The 24,055-nt window shown below is 37.1% G+C and overlaps 2 protein-coding genes across 3 annotated transcripts in view; one reads left to right on the plus strand and one right to left on the minus strand.

Moving 5' to 3' along the window:
* Positions 1-18,956, minus strand: part of ODR4 (odr-4 GPCR localization factor homolog) — a 43,073-nt gene extending 24,117 nt beyond the window's left edge. The window contains exons 1-9 of the mRNA XM_025377973.1: positions 18,246-18,956; positions 14,620-14,737; positions 11,608-11,742; positions 8,685-8,780; positions 6,498-6,604; positions 5,411-5,447; positions 4,189-4,329; positions 2,938-3,033; positions 886-954 (exon numbers count right to left, since the gene is read on the minus strand). Of these exons, the coding sequence (XP_025233758.1) occupies positions 886-954; positions 2,938-3,033; positions 4,189-4,329; positions 5,411-5,447; positions 6,498-6,604; positions 8,685-8,780; positions 11,608-11,742; positions 14,620-14,718 (780 nt within the window). The 5' untranslated portion in view covers positions 14,719-14,737; positions 18,246-18,956. The remainder of the gene's footprint in view (positions 1-885; positions 955-2,937; positions 3,034-4,188; positions 4,330-5,410; positions 5,448-6,497; positions 6,605-8,684; positions 8,781-11,607; positions 11,743-14,619; positions 14,738-18,245) is intronic.
* TPR (translocated promoter region, nuclear basket protein) overlaps positions 18,464-24,055 on the plus strand; it is a 65,159-nt gene continuing 59,567 nt past the window's right edge. For both annotated transcript variants that reach the window (XM_025377946.1, XM_025377955.1), the window contains exons 1-3: positions 18,464-18,661; positions 19,032-19,340; positions 21,082-21,186. In XM_025377946.1, coding sequence (XP_025233731.1) covers positions 18,592-18,661; positions 19,032-19,340; positions 21,082-21,186 — 484 coding nt within the window. In that variant the 5' untranslated portion in view covers positions 18,464-18,591. The remainder of the gene's footprint in view (positions 18,662-19,031; positions 19,341-21,081; positions 21,187-24,055) is intronic.

A 24,055-nucleotide genomic window follows, 5' to 3' on the forward strand; every position in this document is an offset into this window, starting at 1 on the left:
TCAAGACAAAGTAGAAAATCAAGACTAAAATACTTCTAAGGTATTGAAAAATGAAATTGAGAACTCACATTGAGTGGCATAAGTCCAAAGACAATTTACTAATGCTCTATTGCTACACACAGAAAAAGAAGAAACTAAAACATCCTCAAATGCCAAATTGCTTTTAATTCTATTCTATTCAGTTCAAAAACAGACAAGTCCTGAGAGTACTTCTGTTTCAAAATTCAGTATAATATTGAAATAAAGTTTCCTACAAACACGCGTGTGCTATTTTATACCCTTGTCTGTTCTTTAGGATAATTTCAAGTAGGATTAAAATCAAAGCCATGTATATTTTTAGGAGTAATTAGTGGCTTTAACTTTTTATTCTTCAAGATATCCAACTTTTAAATTTTCGAACAGATGTGTAAATTAATGCAACCATACAGAAATATAAAACTTGCTAATTAATACTTTGTAATTTTTATCAAATCAAGGGGTATAAATCTAATAAATCTACTTCAAATTAAGCATATGAAAACTCTTTGCACCTCTGTATACACATCTTTTACTTTTAAGTTGTTAAAATTGCAACTTTAACTATAAAAGCTATAACCCAAAATATTTACACACATGCATACATATCACATATGTATGTATGCATATGTACATATTTTTTTCAACTGCTATTGATGTTAAAAATTTAATATCCTTAAGGCAAAAAACCCAAACAGGTTTTATTAAAATGACGTTTCTTGGGAATAACCTTCCTATAACCAGCCATTTCATACAGTCTCTTACAGCTCTAAAATCCTTTTATTCTCTAATGAGAAACATAAAAACAGAAAGTTTCATTATGGTTAGTCTAATAAATATTTTAAATAAGTGGTATTTTAAAATATTTACCAACTGCGTTAGCACTCTGACATCAAAAGAATGACTAGTTGCTTGAGTATTTCCTCTAGAAGATTTTTTCTGAAAAAACACAAAAGTTAAAAAGCCAAATTGTTAAGACTATAGAACATAAAAGACAACTTAGACTATTGTAGATGTACTAACTTAGAAAAAACAAGTCTTTTAATTATTTTAATTTAGTTTTTTACATAGATATTACTTTATGTATTCTGGATCAATGTGCAGTCTTTAAAACAATTAATTCCATACTTTCATTCCTCTAAAGCAACAACTGGCAAACCATTGCCTGTGGGCAAATACCCACATTGCTACCTGTCTTTGTAAATAAAGTTTTACTGGTATGCAACCAGGATCATTCGCTTATGTATATCTCCTGTAGCTGCTTTCATGCTACACAGTAGAGATAAAAATACAGACTGTGAAATCTAAATATGTAGTATTTTTCTCTTCACATAAAGTTTGCTGATCCCTGCTTTGAAAAGGGAGGGATCACAGAAGTTCTGCTTCCTTCAGGTCAAAGCTATGTTAGAAGCCTCTGTAGACTTCTCTTATAAAATTGCCATAGCTTTTGAACTGCCATGAGGGCAGAACAACATGTGGCCTTTGGTTGCAGGTCAGCAATTTGCAATTTGGAAATTAAATGAAATTCAGATGACACTCCCATAAGTTTCGGGATTTCAATCACATCATTTTCTCTTTTTTTCTTGGACTTACTTATTTTTTAAGTTCATCAGTACATGTGCAGGTTTGTTACATAGGTAAATTTGAGTCATAGGGGTTTGACATACAGATAATTTCATCACCCAGGTATCAAACCTAGAACCCATTAGTTATTTTTCCTGATTCTCTCCTTCTCCCTCCTCCCACCCTCTACCTTCCGATAGGCTCCAGTGTGTGTTTTTCCCCTCTATGTGTCCATGTGTTTTCGTTGTTTCGCTCCCACTTATAAGTCAGAACATATGGTATTTGGTTTTCTGTTCCTCTGCTAGTTTTCTTTTTTTCCTTTTCTTTTATTTTGAAATGGAGTCTCACTCTGTAGCCCAAGGCTGGAGTGCAGTGGCACGATCTCAGCTCAATGCAACCTACACCTCCCAGGTTCAAGCGATGCTTCTGTTTCAGCCTCCTGATAGCTGCGATTACAGGCAGCGGCCACCACACCTGGCTAACTTTTGTACTTTTAGTAGAGACAGGGTTTCACCATGCTGACCAGGCTCACCTTGAACTCCTGACCTCAAGTGATCCACCCACCTCAGCCCCTCCAAAGTGCTGGGATTACAGATGTGAGCCACCACGCCTGGCCCCTGCATTAGTTTTCTAAGGATAATGGCCTCCATCTCCACTCATGTTCCTGCAAAGGACATGATCTCGTTCTTTTTTTACAGCTGCATAGTATTCCATGGTGTGTACATACCACATTTTCATTATCCAGTCTATCATTGATGGGCATTTAGGTTGATTCCACGTCTTTGCTATTGTGAATAGTGCTGCAGTGAACGTAATGTATGCATGTGTCTTTACAATAAAACAATTTATATCCCTTTGGGTGTACAGCCAGTAATAGGATTGCTGGATCAAATGGTATCCTTGTTTTTAGGTCTTTGAGGAATCACCACACTGCCTTCCACAATGGTTGAACTTATTTATACTCCCACCAACAGTGTGTAAGCATTCCTTTTTCTCTGCAGCCTCACCAGCATCTGTTACTTTTTGACTTTTTAGTAACAGCCATTCTGACTGGTGTGAGATGGTATCTCACTGTGGTTTTCATTTGCATTTCTCTAATGATCAGTAATGCTGAGCACTTTTTCATACGATTCTTGGTTGCATGTATGTCTTCTTTTGAAAAGTGTCTGTTCATGTCCTCTGCCTACTTTTTAATGGGGTTGTTTTTCTAAGAAAAACATTTGCCCTTTATTTTTAAAGAAATTATAAATGAGAGGTAGATGAAATCAGTTTTCTTGTAGGCAAGGACTAAAAATAAGTCATCTTTTATTTTTCCTTAAGCATTAGCAATTTAATAAGATGATTTTTCTCTTAACTCACCTGTCCTTCTAATAGGTCACAATCTTCATCTTTAACTTGTCCGTTAATCAAATAAACACCATTTTCTATTTCCTTGGCCCAGCGTGTAAGTCCATTCTTAAGAGAAACACAACATGGAAATCTCTCAGATTTCCTATCTCAATTAAACTTCCTATAATCTACTTTTTTCACCTAATAAACTGAAATATTAAAATCCCTAAAAGTCTCATTAATGCAGCATTTAAATCTAGTTTCACAAATTAAAAAAAAATTATACCCCCCAATTCTTGGTACCTTATCATATCTAATAATATAGTTTTTTTCTGATCTTTATCCCAGAATAACATTTATGTCACAGACTCGGGAGGTTATTAAGTACATGACCAGTTAAATAAAATTTAACGCCCATTACCTTAAAAAAAAAAAAAAAGTGAGAAAAAAACCTCAAATAATATGTCTAAATAATTTTTTTTTTTTTTTTTTTTTTTTTTTTTGAGAGGGAGTCTTGCTCTGTGCCCCAGGCTGGAGTGCAGTGGCGCGATCTCGGCTCACTGCAAGCTCCGCCTCCCGGGTTCACGCCATTCTCCTGCCTCAGCCTCCCGAGTAGCTGGGACTACAGGCGCCCGCCACCTCGCCCGGCTAATTTTTCTTGTATTTTTAGTAGAGACGGGGTTTCACCGTGTTAGCCAGGATGGTCTCGATCTCCTGACCTCGTGATCCGCCCGTCTCGGCCTCCCAAAGTGCTGGGATTACAGGCTTGAGCCACCGCGCCCGGCCAAAATAATTTTTTTAAAAAAAGCTCCATTTGACATCTTCAATGGGAAAAATGAAGAAAAATAAGATAAAAATAAAAGAATGGTATAGAAATACAAAAAAGAACTGGAAAAAGACAAAAAATCTAAGTACCAAGAGAAAGCTGAAAGTCCAAACACTATAACTTCGTACATTAATTACATTTTACATATGTTAATTAATGAATACTGGTGTATTTAGTTTAATGACAAAGCACATAATAATACTTAATTGGCACATAATAAATACTAGTGTATTTAGTTCAATAACTAAATTATTAGTTATTATTAAACTGAATACACTAGTATTATGACATTGTTCCACTTCCAAAAATTTCTAATTTGGCTGTGGGTATGGTTACTCACTCATATAAACAGAATGTAATTTTTTAGGATTGTAAAATGAATGACACATGCAAGCAAAATAAAAGCAGATTGTTCACTTAGCAATCACTGAAGAAAATTCATTTTACCCTGATACCTTTGTATTTTTCTCCAGAGTATAGCTGACAGAAGTAGCAGAAAGTGGGATATGAATATTAATTTGAACTGTACACTCTAAAGAAAGCCATGAGGATAATAATCCACTTTGATACTTCCAATCTGCTGGTCTTGCTGAACCCTAGTAGTGGAGAAGGGAGAAAAATAACTATGATGTGGTCTAGATAAAATACATGGATCAACAAAACATCATTAAGTATATAACCTAAATAACGCATACAAGCTGATATCTAACATATATGGCTAAACCCTCGATCAAAAGACTACAGGTTGAACTAAATACAAAAGAAAGCATGTGTTAAGTTCAGTACTCTTCAAGCTTGGCATCCTTGGCATCACTGCTCCTCCCAATGGTAGACAGAAAAAGAATCAGAAATTTCCATGTTTAGAATTCTGAAAGGTCCTTTGATCCTCTAGCTTCAACAGTATCAATATTGAAGATTCTGATGTGAAGCAAATAATCACTGAGCAACTCCTAGGTGGCAGGCATTCTCCTTCTGTCCCGTCCTTGCTAATGACACTGCAAAGTTACTTTTTCACAACCCTTTTAGATGCATTAGCAAAGTGCTAGTCTGGGTTTTGCTGAATACACATAGCTTGTTTAGTAGGCATTGCAGCTACCAAAGTCCTCAGTCACTTTTATTAACAGCCTCTCAAATATAAAACTAAATACACAAACAAGGCAGGAGGAGATTAACAAAGATATTTTAACAATTTTTTTTAAAAGTTGGCTGGGCCTGGTGGCTCAAGCCTGCAATCCCAGCACTTTGGGAGGCCAAGGCAGGCAGATCACTTGAGCCCAGAAGTTCAAGACAAGCATGAGTAACATGGCAAAACCCTATCTCTATCAAAATAATAATAATAATAATAATAATTACGGTGCAGTGGTGCACATCTGTAGTCTCAGCTACTCAGGAGGCTGAGGTGGGAGTATCCCTCCAGCCCAAGAGGTGGAGGATGCAGTGAGCCATGACTGCACCACTGCACTCTAGCTTGGGCAACAGAGTGAGACCCTGTCACACACACAAAAGTTTTCCTTACCTTTAATAAAATTAATCATAGTTCAAAGTAAAAATTATAGTTAGCTGTAGACATCAGTAGGAAGTGATGGCAATGGAAATTATTAAAACTAAATATAAAGCTGAATTTTGATTGAAAATACTTTGTGACACAGAAAAATCTTTAAAGAGTAAATTTCTTACCTTTGGATCATGCATATCATAAGTTCGACAAAATATTCTTTACTAATTAAGGAAAGAAATAACCAAAAAAGGCATTATTGATAACTAAAAGAATATAAACCATCAAAAAATAAACTAAAAAATGCACACATCCAAAAGTTCTTACAAAATCATAACTTTAAAGATATGCGTACATATATGTATACATGTGTGCAGGTGTATACATATATGTGTATATGTAGTCAGACATGTAAACTGCTGTCACTATACTACTTGAGATGCTTGAAAAATCATTTCCTACCTTTTATGAATCCTGCTAATTGCAATAAATAGAATCAAAGCACTTGTGAAATTCTGCTCAAATACACATTCTCCATTAAAAAAAGTAGCACTGTTTTATATGAGGTCAAACCTGAGACTATTTACTGGATTAAAGGGCTTGTACATGAAACTTTGCAGTTAAATACTAAAGATATAAAAAGAAAAAAAAAAAAAGCCCTGCTTCTGCAGGAATGGTCACTTTTAAAATTCTGTCTTTGGAAGTCCATCAATCGTGTCACTCCTTCGGTGAGGCTAACCCTTGCTTGGGAGGTACCCTTGCCCTGGCAAGGTGTAGATAAGAGAAGGTAAGGAGGCCCTGTAACTGGCTTTTAGTGTCATTTCATCTTAGCCAAAGACATAAGAATTTCTCCGATGTCCTATACTATCCAGCTCTGTGCACCTGTGCTTTGAATTGTACATCATTATCTATCGAAACTGGAGGTGAAAACTTTACCAAAATAAAAACATTACCTTGCCTAAGTCATGAGTTAGGCATTTATCTCTGTAGAGAACCTATTGTGCTTGGATGTACCGGGGCAGATAGGTAAAAAATTCAAAATCCTGAGACTTTCATATTTCAGATCTCAAGCTTTTTATGACCTTGGGACATGATTAACAACCATTATTGCTATTATTATTATTAGCAGCTCTAATTCCATGTTATTTACAGAAAAATCTTACAAAACTATGCCTATTTTTTAAACGATGATTTAAATAGCAAAAAAACCTTGCAATAATATTATTTTGGTACTTTGTACTTTTAAACCATAAACTGAACAAAAGATACTTTTTTGTAGAAGCACAAATGTGAAGTGTCACTCGTTCTGAGACCTCCTCCTCTGTGAAATTCCACAATCTCTTTCTATTTATAGACTTTTCCACAGCATACATTAGCTGAAAGAGAAAAATACACATCGATTGAATGCAAAATGAAAAAAAAAAAAGTGAGTGTTGAAATAGGCAATTATAATGTCCCCAACTCTCATCTAGCTTTAAAATTTCATGATTCTTTTTTTTTTTTTTTAATTTATTTATTATTATTATACTTTAAGTTGTAGGGTACATGTGCATAACGTGCATGATTCTTTACTGGAGAAGGGGTCTCATTATGTTGCTCAAGTTGGCCTTCAATACCTGGGCTCAAGCAATTCTCTCACCTCAGCGTCCCACGTAGCTGAGACTACAGGTATGTGCCACCATTAATTTTTCTTTTCTTCAAATTAAAGACTGGAGCTAATTACTAACCTTTTGAGTCCCTTTTAGGAAATTACAAAAAAATTGGGTTTAAATAAAAAAATGTAATTCACTGTCATTAGTGATTAACTGGACATGAACAATTAATTTGGGGCAACTAGAATTTACATAAACTATAGAACAGAGACTTTATTTTCATTAGAATGAGAAATGACAAGTGATTTTAACTAAAGAAATCAAGCATGTCATTAGCATTTCTTGTTTAAATGTCACACAAGACTTAAGGCAATATATAACAACATATAAAATATAGTAATAACATAAATTAAAAGTTAAAGTAGAATAGTGAGATAAATTTGTGTCTGAAATAAGAATTATAAAAATGCATACTTGATATAAGGGGTGGTAACACATTTTGCTCTAAGCTTTCTAACAATAATGCACAGAGAGAAATCTAATCTGTAACCTAATTCACATGGTCTGTAAGCTGAAGACAAACAATCATCAGAGGAGGCACAACTTTCTTCATGATATAAAAAGAAATTTCTTCCGGAAACACAATATTAATGTAACATGATGAATAAAGTTCTTAACAACAATGGGTGACACTGACAAGTTTTATAAGGCTGTTTCTTATAGTGTTGGTCAATGTAAGCCAATGGAAACAATTAGATAATTGAAACTCAGTAATTTTACAGATAAGCATTTCTAAAGTTTTATATACTTTTTAGGAACAAAAGATACAAAAGCAAGGAAAGTGGGCCTGGCTATATCCCTCTAGCACTGGGCCCACATTCAACCCACTCAATTCAGCACCAGCCACAAAAGGGTGCACAATCAATGCTATTAATATTAAATACGCATAGATTTAGGTTAAATTTCAAAATGCTAAAGGGAATGAAAAATTGTGAACAAGGTAAATTTATTTAAGATGGAAAAATTGGCAGAGGGTCAAACAATTTAGCAGGGAGAATATCTCCATTTTCTTCCCTTACTCCCTTAGGTGCAAATATCAGAGGCTTGAGGCTTGGACATCTGACAGGACAGGTTACAAGACTGAAAAAATCTGTAACATCTGAAGTTCTCAGCTGCACACTTTTTGTGGGATACTGCTGAGGTTGGGTTTTATATGTCTCAAGATTAAAAGGTCCCCCCTCTTTTGGGGTATGAAATACCCTTCAAAAAGTTCATGTGGATCCTGAATGTTGAAAGAGCTGGCTACACAGAGTTTACCTTAGGTTTGGGTTTAAGGGAAAACAGCTTGTGCAACTTCATATTTACTTTTACACTACATTACCCTATTCTCTGGTGCAGTAATTAAGCAAAAAACACAGGAGATTCCTGATAGATACTGTGTCCAGGAATAATCTGATTCTTTATGTTTTACTCTTGGGATCCAAGAAGAATTGAAAAGAAGGTAAAGAATTTCAGCACCTATTAATTTCATGTTACAATAATCACTAGGTGCTAAATGGAATGTGTGACAGAATACTGCTATTGTACAAGAAAAACTGTTAAAGCATTATAACTTGTTTCCTAATAGTCAGAATTATCTCTAAAATAAAGACTATTTTAAAATATGTAGTTTTAAAAAATATAAACAGTTTTTACACTCAAGATATCCAAGAAATTGAGTGAAAAAAGCTTTTTCAATGTAACCCCAGCAAAAAGAATTATGGAAAAGAAATTTAAATATGCCTAGAATCATTATATATACTCATAATCAATAAAAATAACATATAACTGATTTCATTAAGAATTTTCGATATATCAAACTTACTCTACGCAGGGCATTTTGAAAATCATTTGCCAGTTCTAAAGTAGTAATAATAAATACTCCAAGAACTAAAAGTCCCCCTGGTAGCATTCTGGATACCTAAAAATAGAAATACAGTATTAGGTAACGAAAGCATTTGGCACTATACGCAATCCTTTCCGTTTGAGAAACTGTCTTCTTAGAGCGTCCTTAGTTTTTCACCTTAAAACTACCTTATAAATAAAACTATCTGATAACAACATCCTTTAGCTACATCAATAAATAAACCCCTTTCTCAGGAGATCAAAGACTGAAATATTTTTTCAATGGTGTCCCACCATCAGCTAAATAAAATTAAGTTTTAGATTGATATTTCAGACTTTCTAGAATTTGGTCAATCTGATGTTTATACCCTCATTTGACACTACTTTTCCTCAAGTAATTCAAATATTTGTCAAAAACTACTTGAAAAGTAGAGTCAAATGAGCTATAAACTGTTTCCCATATACATCCTAAGCTTTCTAACCCTATGTCTTTACTCAGGGTGCTCCCTAGGCCAAAAATGACTTTCTCTTATATTTCTACGTGTCTCAACTCTACTGGATACTTCAAAGGCAGCTTGAAGAAGCTGCCTTCTCTGATCCTTTGATCTCTGAACTCCCATAGGGCTTTGGGGTAGTTTTCCCAAGGATTTTATCACATAGCCTTATATTATAGTTATCTGTGAACCCTACTAGTTGGTCAGGGAGCTCCTTAAGGGAGTAAGTAATTCTACCTTTGTATCCCTATTTTTAGCAGCATACTAGATCTGGAATTTGAACAGACGGAGTCTGACTTGAAAATCCATTATTTTCTATTGCATAGATTAACCTCAAATTTTTAAGCCCATTTACTGATATTGGGCATTTATGTTATATCTAATTTTACCTTAAAATAATATAGATTAAAAATCCTAGTACGTCTTTCTGCATTCATAGAATTATTTGTTTAGGACAAATCCCTTGAGATGGACAACTGGTTTAAGAAGTTATACATATTTTCAATGTTTTTGATACATACTACCATGATATCTCCATATTTGTATTTCCCTTCACATGATTGTGGCTAGTTCTTAACACCACATGGATTTTTTTCTATCATCTACACTCAGAGATTAGAGTGCTTTGGTTAGCTTTTCATTAGTTAATGTATAAGGAATTAATCAGAGTAGAGTCTTAAAAAATTAGATACCATGCTCTAATCCTTAATCTACCTGCATTATGTCTGCTGGTGGTTTCCTCTAATTTAATAAACTCTACTTACTATAGTAGCACAATTTGACAAAGTTTTCATATTTAGCATAGGGAGCCTGCTATCTTTTCAAAATCACCAACACAAAAAATTAACCATTTTTTAGGAGATGGAGGTGACAGCAAGAAAGGGGAAAAAGTAAAATCAACCTTTTCTTTCTAGAGGTAAAAGGTTAAGCTAATTTACTATATAAATTCATTAATACTCTGTGTGTGTGTGTGTGTGTGTGTGTTTGTGTGTGTCATATACAATTTCATGAGAGACCAAAAGCAAAATTAGAGTAGAAAGTTATTTATAAACCATTGGGAATTTAACTTTACAATACTTAATATTTTTTTTAGAAGATAGTTGCCATGTTTGTCCCCCTTAAACATCATGTTGAAATGTGAACCCAAGTGGGGTCTAATGGAAGCTGTTTGGGTCATGGGGCAGATCCCTCATTAATGGCTTGGTTACATCCTCACACCAACGAACGAGTTCTCGCTATATTTGTTCCTAGGAGAGCTGGTTGTTAAAAAAAAAAAAAGGCCTGGCACCTCCCAACCCCTTGCTTCCTCTCTGGCCACGTGATCTTTACACACCAGCTCCAATTTGCCTTCTGACATGAACAGAAGCAGCCTGAGGCTTTCACCAGATGCTCAATCTTGCAGCCAGCAGAATCATGAGCCAAAAAGGCCTTTTTTCTTTACAAATTATTCAGTCTTAGGTATTCCTTAATAGCAACACAAACGGACTAAAACAATAATAATTAAATATTGAATTTCTTTGTTTTTTGTTTTGTTTTGTTTTGTTTTTTGAGACAGTCTTGCTTTGTCGCTCTGGCTGGAGTACAATGGCGCGATCTTGACTCATTGCAACCTCTGCCTCCCGGGTTCAAGCAATTCTCCTGCCTCAGCCTCCCAAGTAGCTGGGATTATAGGCACCTGCCACCACACCTGGCTAATTTTTCATATTTTTAATAGAGACGGGGTTTTGCCATGTTGGCCAGGCTGGTCTCGAACTCCTGACCTCAGGTGATCCACCCGCCTTGGCCTCCCAAAGTGCTGGGATTACAGGCAGGATTTTTGTTGTATATAACTATGCACTGCCCCATAATCACAAACACAGATACAGATATATGTCCACGTATATATATATATATATACACAGACACAGAAACACAAGTTTGAGTTTAAAAGATTTAAAGTTGATTGGAAAAGGAAATAATTCTTTTATTTCTTAAAGAAAATTCTTTTTCTTCAAAAAAACAAAAACCCAAAAACGCAGAATGGGCAGGTTTGTCACATAGTTATACGTGTGCTATGGTGGCTTTCTGTACCTATTGACTCGTCCTCTAAGTTCCCTCCCGTCACCCCCAACCCCAGAAAAGGAAGTAATTCTATTTTTAGCTTATTCTAACATTATGTATTTGATGATACATAATTCATTCAATAAATACTTGTAAGTGAATTTAGTCATTATTCCCACTCACTCATCCCAAATCTGTTTCTTCCTTGTATAATGCCAACACTATCCTCCTAGACACCCCAGCTAACAATCTCAGTCATATTTAGCTACTTTCTCCCTATGTCTCTTCTCTCTACTCAGTCACTAAATCTTCTTGATTCTAGCTTTTTTGAAATGAAACTAAAACACATAAACAGAAAAATAAGATAACCTGGTAGGCATGTTCTGTGGCCCATTCTTCATCCAAGTTATCCAACTTAGCTTTGGGATGTTTGAGGTTCTCACTTTGTTCCTCTTTGGGGGGCGTTCTAGTGGCAAGAATCACATAATCCTTTTGTGAAGAACACTTCAAAAACAAATTTAAAAGCTTGTTAGAGTGGCATCTGATTCCTCAATCTAATTAGAGTGGTACCTGAATTCCTTAGCTTTTATGACATGCAAAAACTGAGTAATATTTGTTAACAGGTTAAATCATTAACACCAACATTATAGTGGAAGCTAAAGGGAAGCTAATTTTTAAGAGTGGCCTTACAACCTTTCCCTCACATGTTGTTTATCTTTTAACGTATTTAATATCAGCTTCTTATTTATTTGGACAACTCAAATATAAATCACAGAGTGGTCCCTAAAAATGGTTTATGGGATGAGTGAATGAATTACATTAACTAAAAAGTAATATGCTTATTCAGTTTTCTAGTTATATTTGTTATATTTTCTAGATATATTTGTTTTATAAATAGTAAGTGAACAGATTGGAAAATATCAGTGAAATTAAACAAGTGACCTTTTGTATCTTATTTTAACTGAAATGATGACAGTGGGGAACTTCCACATACATTTCCACAGAATAACAAAGGGGATTTGGGACACAATTCAAAGTGACAACAGATTCTATGTTCTTCAGGGGTTTTTTCTGTTTTGTTTTTTGTTCTTTGTGTGTGTGCGTGTGTGTGTTTGTTTATTTAGAGACAGGGTCTTGCTCTAATGCCCAGGCTAGAGTGCAGTGGCGTGATCACAGCTCACTGCAACCTTGAACTCCTGGGCTCAAGCAATCCTCCCGAGTAGTCTCCCAAGTAGCTAGGACTACAAGGCTTGAACAACCAGCCACAATCGCCCGGCTAACTTTTTTTTTTTTTTTTTACTTTTTTGTAGAGACAGAGTCCTGCTATGTTGCCCAGGCTAGGTCAAACTCCGAGCTTCAAGCAATCCTCCCACCTCAGCCTCACAAAGCATTGGAATTACAGGCATGAACCACCACACCCAATCTGTTCTTCAGTTGTAAGATCAGTTAAGTAGTGACCAAAGGTGGGAGATCTAAAAATAAATGTAGGGAACATTTAATAGCTCAGTTTCACTAGAGTGAAAGTTTCCTACAAAAAAGAGCGAAAATAACACTGCTAATGCAAGTTAGCATTGTATCATCCCCACACACGACCTGAAATGTATTAGACCTAAAATGATCATTAGTATCACCTTGGGATAGAAAATAAGATTAATTATTCCTACAAGTTATTTTCAGGAACTTACATTCAAATAAACACAGGAAAAGAAGGTAGGTCTCAGTTAAGAAGGCTTCTCTTTTCTTCATAAAATGTATAACTTTGAAAAGAAAAACTGACAGAGACCAGGAAACAAGCAAGCTTAAGGGGAAGGAGAGGAAAAAGCAATAAACCCTGGAAGAAAAGTGAAGAAAAAGCACGTAGAATACTGAAAGGAATGAATTCCTCTGTCCTTGAGCAATACATACTAAAGCATAAAGACAGATGGAAGGAAGGCCTTAAATTATGAGACACTCATTTGTCAGATGGCAGTTTGCCTGAGCTTTAGAAACAACCTTTATCCAATTAAGACAAATTTAGAAGAGGGTCTTTCTCCCTGACTTTTTATTTCTACCAATCACATCTTTCTCTAAGACTTCTTCTCTTTAATGTTGTAAACAAAGAGAAACAAAAAAACTTAAACAGAAAACTCCTAACAAAAAGAGCCCCGAATTACATGCTAAGTAACTGAATTAAAAAGAAATTCACACTGTTCTCAAGAGAGGTGGTCTGGTTGTCTAATGAGAGGCTTCACAGGGTGGTGCTACCTGGTTGATCCATGTAGACGTGCCCTCTGTTTTGCAAATTAAGAAATGAGATTTGTAAAAATTCTGAAAATGAGCCTGTCTTTCATGGCTAGACTGACATTAACTGAGTTTATTCAGAATGATGTAGAAAGCTAAAATGTCATGAAGGCATCTGAACACGAGTCCTCTGGACAGTGTATTCTTTATAAATAGATAACATGGGGCATCAAACTATAAAAGAAAGTAGCTTGGGAATATGGATAGAATCAGAATAAGGAAAGTTAATTACGTAATTTGAAGATTCTAAGGCATCAGTCTAAGTTATCTAGAAAGAAAATTGTCCCAATAAGAGCTTTATTGGCTAGTAGGCCTCAAAATCAAGTCCTTGGGCCAAAGTGCACTCTCCCCCAGTGTTTTTGGATAGACACAGTCAGCTTGCCTGTGTGACTCGTTTGTTTTTTTTTGCTTTGTACTGCTGACCAGTCCCTCCAGCTGATTAACAGGTTCTTCTTTCACCTATAACAAATCAGTGCCATAGGTTTTAAAATAAGTACCTGAATCTCTGTTTGATTTTGTGTCGATTTTTAAGACATAGCTCTAAGAAGAAATTAGAATTTGTCTAATTTCCAAATTTTTCCCAATCCCTCTCCCTCCTTATTGATCCAACATAAAAAAAAAAAAATGCAGTAAGATGGGTACTATAGCATATGAAAATATGACCACTGTTGCTATAATGTCTAATATGAGACAACACAAATCAGAATAGGAATAAAATTTTCAAAAGCTTCCTTTGTAAAGAATTGAATAACCAGATATCAGAAAGATTAGAAGGGAGTACAAAACACTCTGGAAAGACAACAAAATGTGAATAATCTGGTCAATGAACATTCTAATTCTGAAGTTTCCATGTAATAAATTACTTTTACATGGTGAAAGGGGAAGGTGTCCTGACTTGAGCAAAACTGGGCTAGGTTTGTCACTTTTCCATGTTTCCCCAAAGATCTACTTTAAAGTTACTTTTTCTACATTCCTTCTTCCATCCCCCAACCTTGAATTTATTATTAAACAGCATCTTTTAACTTTAAATAAACAAGTAATTTGTTTTAATAAATTACAGAGTAATTATTTAGTAATAAATACAGAGTAAAAGATACATACCTGTCCTATTAAAAGGCCAGAGACAAAAGCCTTTCCTTGGAGATTTATGTTTGAAAGATACTGGCCAACAGTCTCTTCTACAATGTAGGTTCTTCCCATTTTTAGGAACTAAAATCTCCTATATTACAAGAAAAAAAGATACAGTATTTTTAGGTAAAATATCATTTGCAATGTCTTTATCATGAGAGTAGTACAGCAAAAGAAGTGATACTATCCTGAGGCCATCCCAGGCCTTGCAGCAAATGCTTATTACACAGTGTATTCCTTCTTGCAAAGTTCAGATGTAGTTCCAGAGTTCTCAATACAGTGCAGCAGGAAACAACCACAAATCAACCAGAGTTGACATGAGAGATCAAACCTTTTTCTCAAAGCTGGGATAAGGGAGAGGATACTAAACTAGTAGGCAATACATCAGATTGCTTTCTTCCTTTTTTTTTTTTTTTAATTTATTTTTTCTTGAGATGGAGTTTTGCCCTCGTCACCCAGGCTGGAGTGCAACGGCACAATCTTGGCACACTGTAACCTCTGCCTCCCGGGTTCAAGCAATTCTCCTGCCTCTAGTCTCCTGAGTAGGAGGGATTACAGGCACCCACCACCATGCCCGGCTAATTTTTGTATTTTTAGTAGAGACGGGGTTTCACCATATTGGCCAGGCTGGTCTCGAACTCCTGACCTCAGGTGATCCGCCCGCCTCGGCCTCCCAAAGTGCTGGGATTACAGGCGTGAGCCACCGTGCCGGGCCAACACATCAGATTTCTTATTTTAGATCTACTTCCTAGTTGTATTGTCTTTGATAACATATTGCTAAGTCTCAGTGTTCTCATTGCTAAAATAGTAAACATGAATTTCTGAATAGTTCATTAGGAAGTAGAGTCAAATTCATTTACTTGATAAGCATATATGAAAGAACTATACTTTTGCTTAGAAACTATGCTAAGTGGGATAACACAAAGATGAGCAACACAGTCTCTGTCCTTGAGCAATATATACTACAGTAAGAGTTATTTAAGTAGAAAAATAGCAATACAACAACAACATTTATATAGCTTCTATTTTGAACAAGGCATTATTGTAAGTACTTTCCATGTAACAATAATTCATGAAACCCCAGGAAGTAGGTACCATTATAATCCTCATTTTATATATGAAGAAACTGAAATGAGAAAAGTTGATTAAATAATTTGCCAAAATGACAAAGTTGGTTAAGTGGCAAAGGAGACACTCCAGCTCTAGAATCCCTGTTTTTCAACACCATTCTCGTAACGAGGAATCGTAACCAGTCCTTCAATTAAATCATTACTAAGCATAGCTCTTGTTCTGCTTTCTCTCTGATTTGTGGAAGGAAATCAGTATATTCATTCCCTCTATTGGCTTATGCTCCTTCGATTTGCATTTCTATAGCTTAAAACCAAAGATACTGAATAAAAGAGCTAGGCAATATAATGAATGATTAAATCAAGGAGCTCATAATTGGTGAGGATGAAAACGTAAAAGAGATGATACCCAAAAGAGCTATAAAACAAACAGAGACTGCAGAAACACAGTTACAGTATTTTGAACACTGCAATTTAGGAACAATCATCATTTGGGTTCTGTAAAAAATGTGAATCTTATTCAGTACCACAAAGTTAAGGCTACCAGAGATATGCTGGGATGGTATATCTGATACCAGTAAACTGTCAGTCACAAGATGGTTTTGCATTTTAAAATTAAAGCCCAGAGAATGGATTCAAGTTTGAACTGTCCTACTAGAGGCTGTTTCATTATTGTTTCAATGAGCTTGCTCAGTTTTGTCTCAAAATACGTTAATTTCTTCCTAGCTCTTTTTTGACAACAATAGACGTGAATCAGATTTGCATATCATTTTTTAGAGACTAAGTCTAGGAATGCTTGTCTAAATATCACTGATGCCTCTGTGAAGTTAAGAGCTTTTACCTTTTAGTAATGCCTTAAGGTATGAAATTCTATATATTAACTTTCCTCTACTTCATCATATTATACTCCTTTTCCTTCTGCTCTAATAATTCTTAATTCTTGCAACAAATACAAATAATTCCAAAGTTATATTTACCCTTTTAACCTTAGTTCTTCTAGGGTGTCACTAATAGCCATATTAATGTGTAAGAAACTCAATGCAATAGAGAGGTGAAAATCTGTTCAATTATGAAATCGGATTGAATGTCAGATAAATTTTTCTTTAGAGCTCTTTCAAAATGTTTAAATGTAGTCAACCATACTTTATAAAAGGCAGTACTAAAAATATATATAGTCAGCTTTCCATATCTGTGGTTTCCACTTCCATGTAGCCAACCAACCACAGACTGAAAGAAATTCTATTTTAAAAAAGCATGATTACATCTGTACCATTAGTGCAAAGATGTTTTTTCTTGTCACTATTCCCTAAACAATACAACTATAGCATTTACATTGTATTAGGCATTATAAGTAATTTAGAGATGATTTAAAGTATCCAAATGCTACACCATTTAATATAAGGAACTGGAGCATCTATGGATTTCGGTATCCATGGGGTGGGCAGGTGAGAGGGTCCTGGAACCAATGCTCCACCGACACTAAGGGACCACTGTATTTTGCCTTATAGGGTCATAATTTTCCAGAAATGTTGTATATCAGCCAAAGCCTTTGTGATCCAAGCTCTGTGACTGACACAACTCATTCTTCCTGGGCTCCGGTTTCCTAATCTATAAAATAAAGCATTTGAATCCTAGCAGATCTGAAAACCTATCTAATGTTAGGATTCTGTGAATCTAAATACAGAAAATCTACATTTCCCAAATGACAGATCAACAGTATGATAATACTGTGTGCTTAGGACATAGCATAATACTTCATATATCAGCAACTTTAATTACAGTGCTTATCTAAAAAGTATTTTGGGGGAAAAATCAACCTTAAGCTCCGCTGCTGATTTATTTTTCCTTAGTTATTACAAAATATCACAAAATGCTTCCATTTATATTTCTTAGATGGCTTCACAACATGATTCAAAAGTAGGAACTAGAGAAAAAGAATAAATTTCATATAAGAAATAAATCTCCAATTCACAGTAGGCCCACGACTGTGGGAACTGCAGAGAGAAGACATTGGGAATGCATTATTTACAATGAATAATTTAATAAATTCTTTCTGAAGAGTAATTAAACACGAAGCAATCTACGGATTGAGCTTTAAAATTACAGAATTATGATCTGGAAACATGCAAGTTCTATTACTGTAGCAATTAACACTGTGTTTAAAAACTTCAGTTATAACAGTTTTCAATTTTAAAAACAATATAATGTTAGGTAGCAATTTCTGCAACGAAAAATTTAAAACACAGGCTACACTCAAAGTGCTAACGGTTTCTTTTAATTCTCCTCCTGAAGAATTAACCCGGGTCCTTAAATTCCCGGGTACTGTACCACTCAGTACCACCTCTCCACCGCCAAAAACCATTTAGGTACGCCGTTTCACACAAGGTAAGTTCGTCAGAAGTGTGTGCCAGAGTGACTGTCCATATGTTTCCAACACTCTGTCCCTTCCTTTTTGTCTTGAAAAGGGAGCTGTGTGCTCTAGTGCACACGCACGCACGCACACACACACACACTACATTTAGGCTGACTTACCTGTTTTCAGAATGTGCACTCGTGGCCGACAATTACCTCGGACAGTCTGTCTGCTGGAGATGGGGTTTGGGGGCGCAAGTACCAGCCTCTAGGGGCCAGATTCCCTCCGGTCTCAATTCACTGCCACGTAATTCATCAGAAAGCGACCTACTTCCCACACCTCACTTCCCACTCCAAAGCTAGGGTCTTGGGAGTCAGGTGGCGCAGATTGATGACGTAAAACGCCCCCCTCCCTTCACCGCAGAGCCTCAGCCAAAGCGACTGCGGTCGCCACCCCGCCCCCTTCTGGGCGCCATAGAGAGCGTGGCGGTAGCCTGGAGCCTGCCGTCCGCCCCTACCGGGACCGATGCCCTCTAGTGGCTCAGTGTCCAGAAGCCGCCAAAGAGGACGATCCATGGCATCCCGGGGCTTTGATGGTAAGGTCACCAGCTCTTCAGGGAGGGCCATGGGGTGACGAGTACGTATGTGGCGCCACCGTGCGGACAGCGGTTACGGAGCAGAGATAGGAGAGCCAGGGGGGCGGGGAGAAAAACGGAAACTGAAAGGGCGGTGCGGGATTGGGCTCGCGGAAGGGAATGAGATAAACACTACATTTCCCAGAGGCCTACAAGGCCTGAAGTGGGTGGAGCTGGAAGACAGAAAATTGAGTGCGCAATAGGATCGGGGTAGCAGCTGAGCTCGGGTCCCAGGGTGCGTAGCTTCCAACGGCTGCGCGCGCACTTCGGTCGCGGGCGGTGAGGTGCTGTTGCTGAAGCGCCGCCGCTTAGGCTGGACTCGATTTCCCAGGGTCCCGCCGCGGGAGTCTCCGGCGGGCGGGCGCGCGCGAGCCACCGAGCGAGGTGGTAGAGGCGGCGGCCCAGGCGTCTGGGTCCTCCTGGTCTTCGCCTTTCTTCTCCGCTTCTACCCCGTCAGCCGCTGCCACTGGGGCCCCTGGCCCCACTGACATGGCGGCGGTGTTGCAGCAAGTCCTGGAGCGCACAGAGCTGAACAAGCTGCCCAAGTCTGTCCAGAACAAACTTGAAAAGTTCCTTGCTGATCAGCAATCCGAGATCGATGGCCTGAAGGGGCGGCACGAGAAATTTAAGGTGGAGAGCGGTAAGTGAGATGCTCTTTCCGCACTTGGTTATGAGCTTGACTCTCGCCCTTTGGGTCTGGTCTTCCCCCTATCAAGTTGGCACTGGGTACCACGCTGTTAACCTCACTTCCTGGGCTCTTTGGATATCCTGAGCCTTCGCTTTCCTGCTCCTTACAGTTTGATAAGAAGCCTTTGAAAAATAAAATCTGAATCTAAGTTTAGTACCATTTTCTTTGTCATTAGGGTAGGCTCATATAGGGACTCTTATTTCTCTTCGTCCGACAAACGGGAAACAGACTTGGCTGGAGTCTGCTAACCCATCTCTCTGAGCCTGGAGTACCTTATATGTTTTGTTGCACTTCAACTGGTAGTGGCTCCGCCCTATTTTCTAGTCACCTGCATTCTAGGCCTTTGCCAAATTGACCACTCTGTGCACTTGTTCTTAGTGTGTGCGTCGTCCCGTGGCCCCAGAATGAATTAGATGTTTACGAAAATGAATATTAGGTGCATAAGAGCGCTGGAAACACAGTGAACGTGCAGTACATAAATTTAATGTATCTGATTTCTCTCAAAAAGTTGGAGTTTGATAGAAAACATTAAAATTTTCTTGTAATTACCTAAAGTAGGCCTTTAAGTAAGAAAGTTACTGACAATAATGGCTTGAACATCCTTGAAAAAATATGAAGAATATAGTAATTACCATTAGTAAAATACAAACTTACTGATAATGTGTTTTGGTTTACCATTTGTTTGGGGAAGTTAATGCTGTTCTTGCTAAGTTGACTGGAAATTCTGAGCAAGTTTTTACTTCAAAAAAAGTGTAACTGTCTGCTGGGCGCATTGGCTCACGCCTGTAATCCCAGCACTTTGGGAAGCCGAGGCGGGCGGATCACGAGGTCAGGAGATCGAGACCATCCTGGCTAACACGGTGAAACCCTGTCTCTACTAAAAATACAAAAAAAAAAAAAATTAGCTGTAGGTGGTGGCGGGCGCCTGTTGTCCCTGCTATTCGGGAGGCTGAGGCAGGGGAATGGCGTGAACCCGGGAGGCGGAGCTTGCAGTGAGCTGAGATCCGGCCACTGCACTCCAGCCTGGGCTGCAGAGGGAGACTCCGTTTCAAAAAAAAAAAAAAAAAAAAGTAAAAATAAGTGTAACTGTCAAGCAGAATTGACTTTGAAAATTAGTTCTCTGATCTCAGAGCTGAGTAGTACGTTGCATTCTATGTATTAATTTGCACCGTAAATATTGAGTGCCTTACATGTTCCTGATACTATGCTGAGCACGATATTCAATCCCTTCCCTTGGGAAGTTTACACATTTACGTAAATTTAGTAGTTTTATGCTTTCAGGTAATATCTTGACTACTATAAAAGAAGCCTTTTAAAACAAAGCATTTTTTTTTTTTTGTCTAAACAATTTTTTCTCGTTTAATAAATACTTCATGGTAAGCAGTTTACTGATGTCTGGAGAAAATACTAAGATAAATGAGACATGTTACCTGCCTTAAAGACATTCATTTGTAAAGTCCCTTTTAGGCCTTATTTTTATTTTTATTTTTTGTCATGTAAGTCATTTGGAAATACTCTAAGTCCTTTTCAGTGCTCAGTCTATTTATCTTTACTCAGATTCTGTTACGTGAAGTGCAATTCTAGTACTATACCTTAAATTTTAAATTCGAGGTTATTAGAAATAAATAAATAACAGTATTGACAATGTATGTACATGTGTTTGATTTTGTTGTTTTTTGCTTGTCTGCTGTAGAACAACAGTATTTTGAAATAGAAAAGAGGTTGTCTCACAGTCAGGAGAGACTTGTGAATGAAACCCGGGAGTGTCAAAGCTTGCGGCTTGAGCTAGAGAAACTCAGTAAGTATTTAGTTCGTCTTTGTAAGTATTCTTGGAGTATTGAAATCTTCAGAGACTCCTTTATATACTTGGGAAACATTTACTTACTAAATATGAAGATACTGATTAAGCATCATTGGTTTTTATTATGGTGATATTTTGATTTTTCACTTAGTAGTAAAGATTTTGTAAGAACACAGAACTTAATGGACGGGCGGCCTGGATTCTTATTCTGATTTTGCTATTAAAAACGCTTTTGCCACATGTAAATCTTAACAGTATCTGATTATTGTTTATAAAATGGCTAGACCCACATACCTGTCTACTTAGACAGCTTTGTAAATCAAATGAGATAAGAGTTCTTGAAATATTTTTTAAAAGGTGGAAGTGTTATGTAACTAAAGAAGTAGAGAGTGGCTTGTTTTTATGTTGAAGAATCAAAGCCTATTGATTTCATTATATTTATGTTTTAACTTTTTAAATAATTTTTATAAATATCTGTGAATCTCAGGATATTTCCCCTTTAAGGCCTAGTTCCTATAAAAGATTGATAGCTAATCTCTTTCTTAGTTTTCTTACATCATTAAGTTTTAGAAACCTCACAAGATGTTTGAAGGGGTGGCCTGCCCCTCCACACCTGTGGGCCTTTCTCCTTAGGTGGAACGAGAGACTTAAGAAAAGAAATGAGACACAGAGACAAAGTATAGAGAAAGAAAAAGTGGGCCCAGGGGACCCTGCTCACCATACAGAGGACCCACGCCAGCAGTAAGACATATGAATAAAGATCTCTGTGACATGAATAAGTTTAAGGAAAAGTGCTGTGCCTTGATATGCATACAGACGTCTCCATAAACCTTTTTAGTGCATAAAGAGCAGCATTGCTGCTAGCACTTCCCACCTTCAGCCCTAAGGCGGTTTTCTCCTTTCTCAATAAACAGAACATACAATAGGGTTTTACACCAAGATGTTCCATTGCCCAGGGTGTTCCATTGCCCAGGGACGGGCAGGAGATAGATGCTTTTGTTTATCTTAACTGCCAAGAGGCCTTCTTTCCTCTTATACTTCTTTCCTCTTCTTTCCTCCTTAGCACATACCCTTCATGGGTGACAGACTGGGGGACGATCAGGTCTTTCCCTTCCCACGAGGCCGTATTTCAGACTATCACATGGGGAGAAACCTTGGACAATACCTAGCTTTCCTAGGCAGAGGTCCCTGCAACCTGCAGTGTATGTGTCCGTGGGTACTTGAGATTAAGAGAATGGTGATGACTTTTCACAAGCATACTGCCTTCAGGCACTTGTTTAACAAAGCACACCCTGCACAGCCCCAAATCCTTTAAACCTTGAGTCCCCACAGCACAGTCTCTTGCAAGGACAAGGTTGGGGGTAGGTTCACAGATTAACAGCATCTCAAATATAGAACAAAATGGAGTCTCTTATGTCTACTTCTTTCTATATATACACAGTAACAGTCTGATCTCTCTTTTCCCCACAAGATGTTAAAGATCTTGACATTTCTTAGGAGGATGATATGTCCTGTGCTTTGCTTCTACCATCCAAGTTCTAACCAGGCCCGGCCCTGTTTAGCTTCCGAGATCAGACAAGATTGGGTGCCTCAGGGTGGTCTGGCTGTAGACTACTTCTGATTTAAGAAAGCAAACGTCAGAACATTAGGAAAAATCTCTATAGAGGCATAATTAATTTTTTTGTTTGTTTTTGTTTTTGGAGACAGAGTCTCACTCTGTTGCCCAGGCCAGAGTGCAGTGGTGCGATCTTGGCTCTCTGCAACCTCTGCCTCACGGGTTCAGAAGATTCTTGTGCCTCAGCCTCCTGAGTAGCTGGGATTACAGGCATGTACCACCAGGTCCAGCTAATTTTTGCATTTTTAGTAGATAGAGTGGTTCGCCATGTTGGCCAGGCTGGTCTTGAACTCCTGGCCTCGAGTGATACTCCCGCCTCGGCCTCCCAAAGTGCTGGGATTGCCACCGTCCCTGGCTGGCATAATTAAATGATATTTAATATAGTTCAGTTTTAATGTGATTGTTGGAGAAGGAACACAGGAAGTTCATAATCAAAGGAATGATTAAAATTGCAACTTTCTTTCTTAATGGGTCCATGACCATCAACTATTTAGGTTATAACTTTTTTCAGCTACTTTTGGTACACCTCATTTTAAAAACATAATGTATATGCATACATGTGTGATGGAGCATATATAGCTAGATCTGGTTCATTATCTTTGTAGTTTTGCCTAGGCATAATAGGAAGATCTGTTTGGTAGTAGTGCCGAGGAATTTGAGAAAAATGATTGTGAAGACAGCTTTTATGAGATCTGGGAGAAGAGACAAAGGGAGGAACCTACAGATACATCAGATACCTTCCTGTGGTATACAGTTAATATGTGTGTGTGTTTTTATGTACTGTGGATCAGTAAGTCTGGAAAGCGGTAAATAATGTTAAAACAAAATAGAAAATTTAGACCCATTTAATGGGGTCCTCTTTAAATAGTAGTTAAGATTAGAATTAATTATAATGTATTTGCTTATTAAATTACCAGCATATGTATTTTAGTGAAATACAGTTTCACAATGTATATTTTTGGAAAAATTTCAAAAATTATATTTTTTCTAGTTAGCCTATGTTTAGAAGAGAAACTGTGTGTAAGGGAAAAGAGCCCATTTTGAGTGGCAATTGAGAAATTGATAAGTGTGTTATCAAGCATAATATTTTTTTTCTTTAAAGGCTGTATGTAGAGTGATAAACACGATAGGAATTGCAAATATTCATTATTGTGATTTGCTGTATATACATGTTATATAGTTTAAATGCTATTTTCTCTCTTGATCCTATCTTTTTAACTGCATTTTCGTGTTGCTAAATACAGGTCACTG

Source organism: Theropithecus gelada, chromosome 1, assembly GCF_003255815.1.
Source record: "Theropithecus gelada isolate Dixy chromosome 1, Tgel_1.0, whole genome shotgun sequence".
NCBI classification, from domain to species: Eukaryota; Metazoa; Chordata; class Mammalia; order Primates; family Cercopithecidae; genus Theropithecus; species Theropithecus gelada.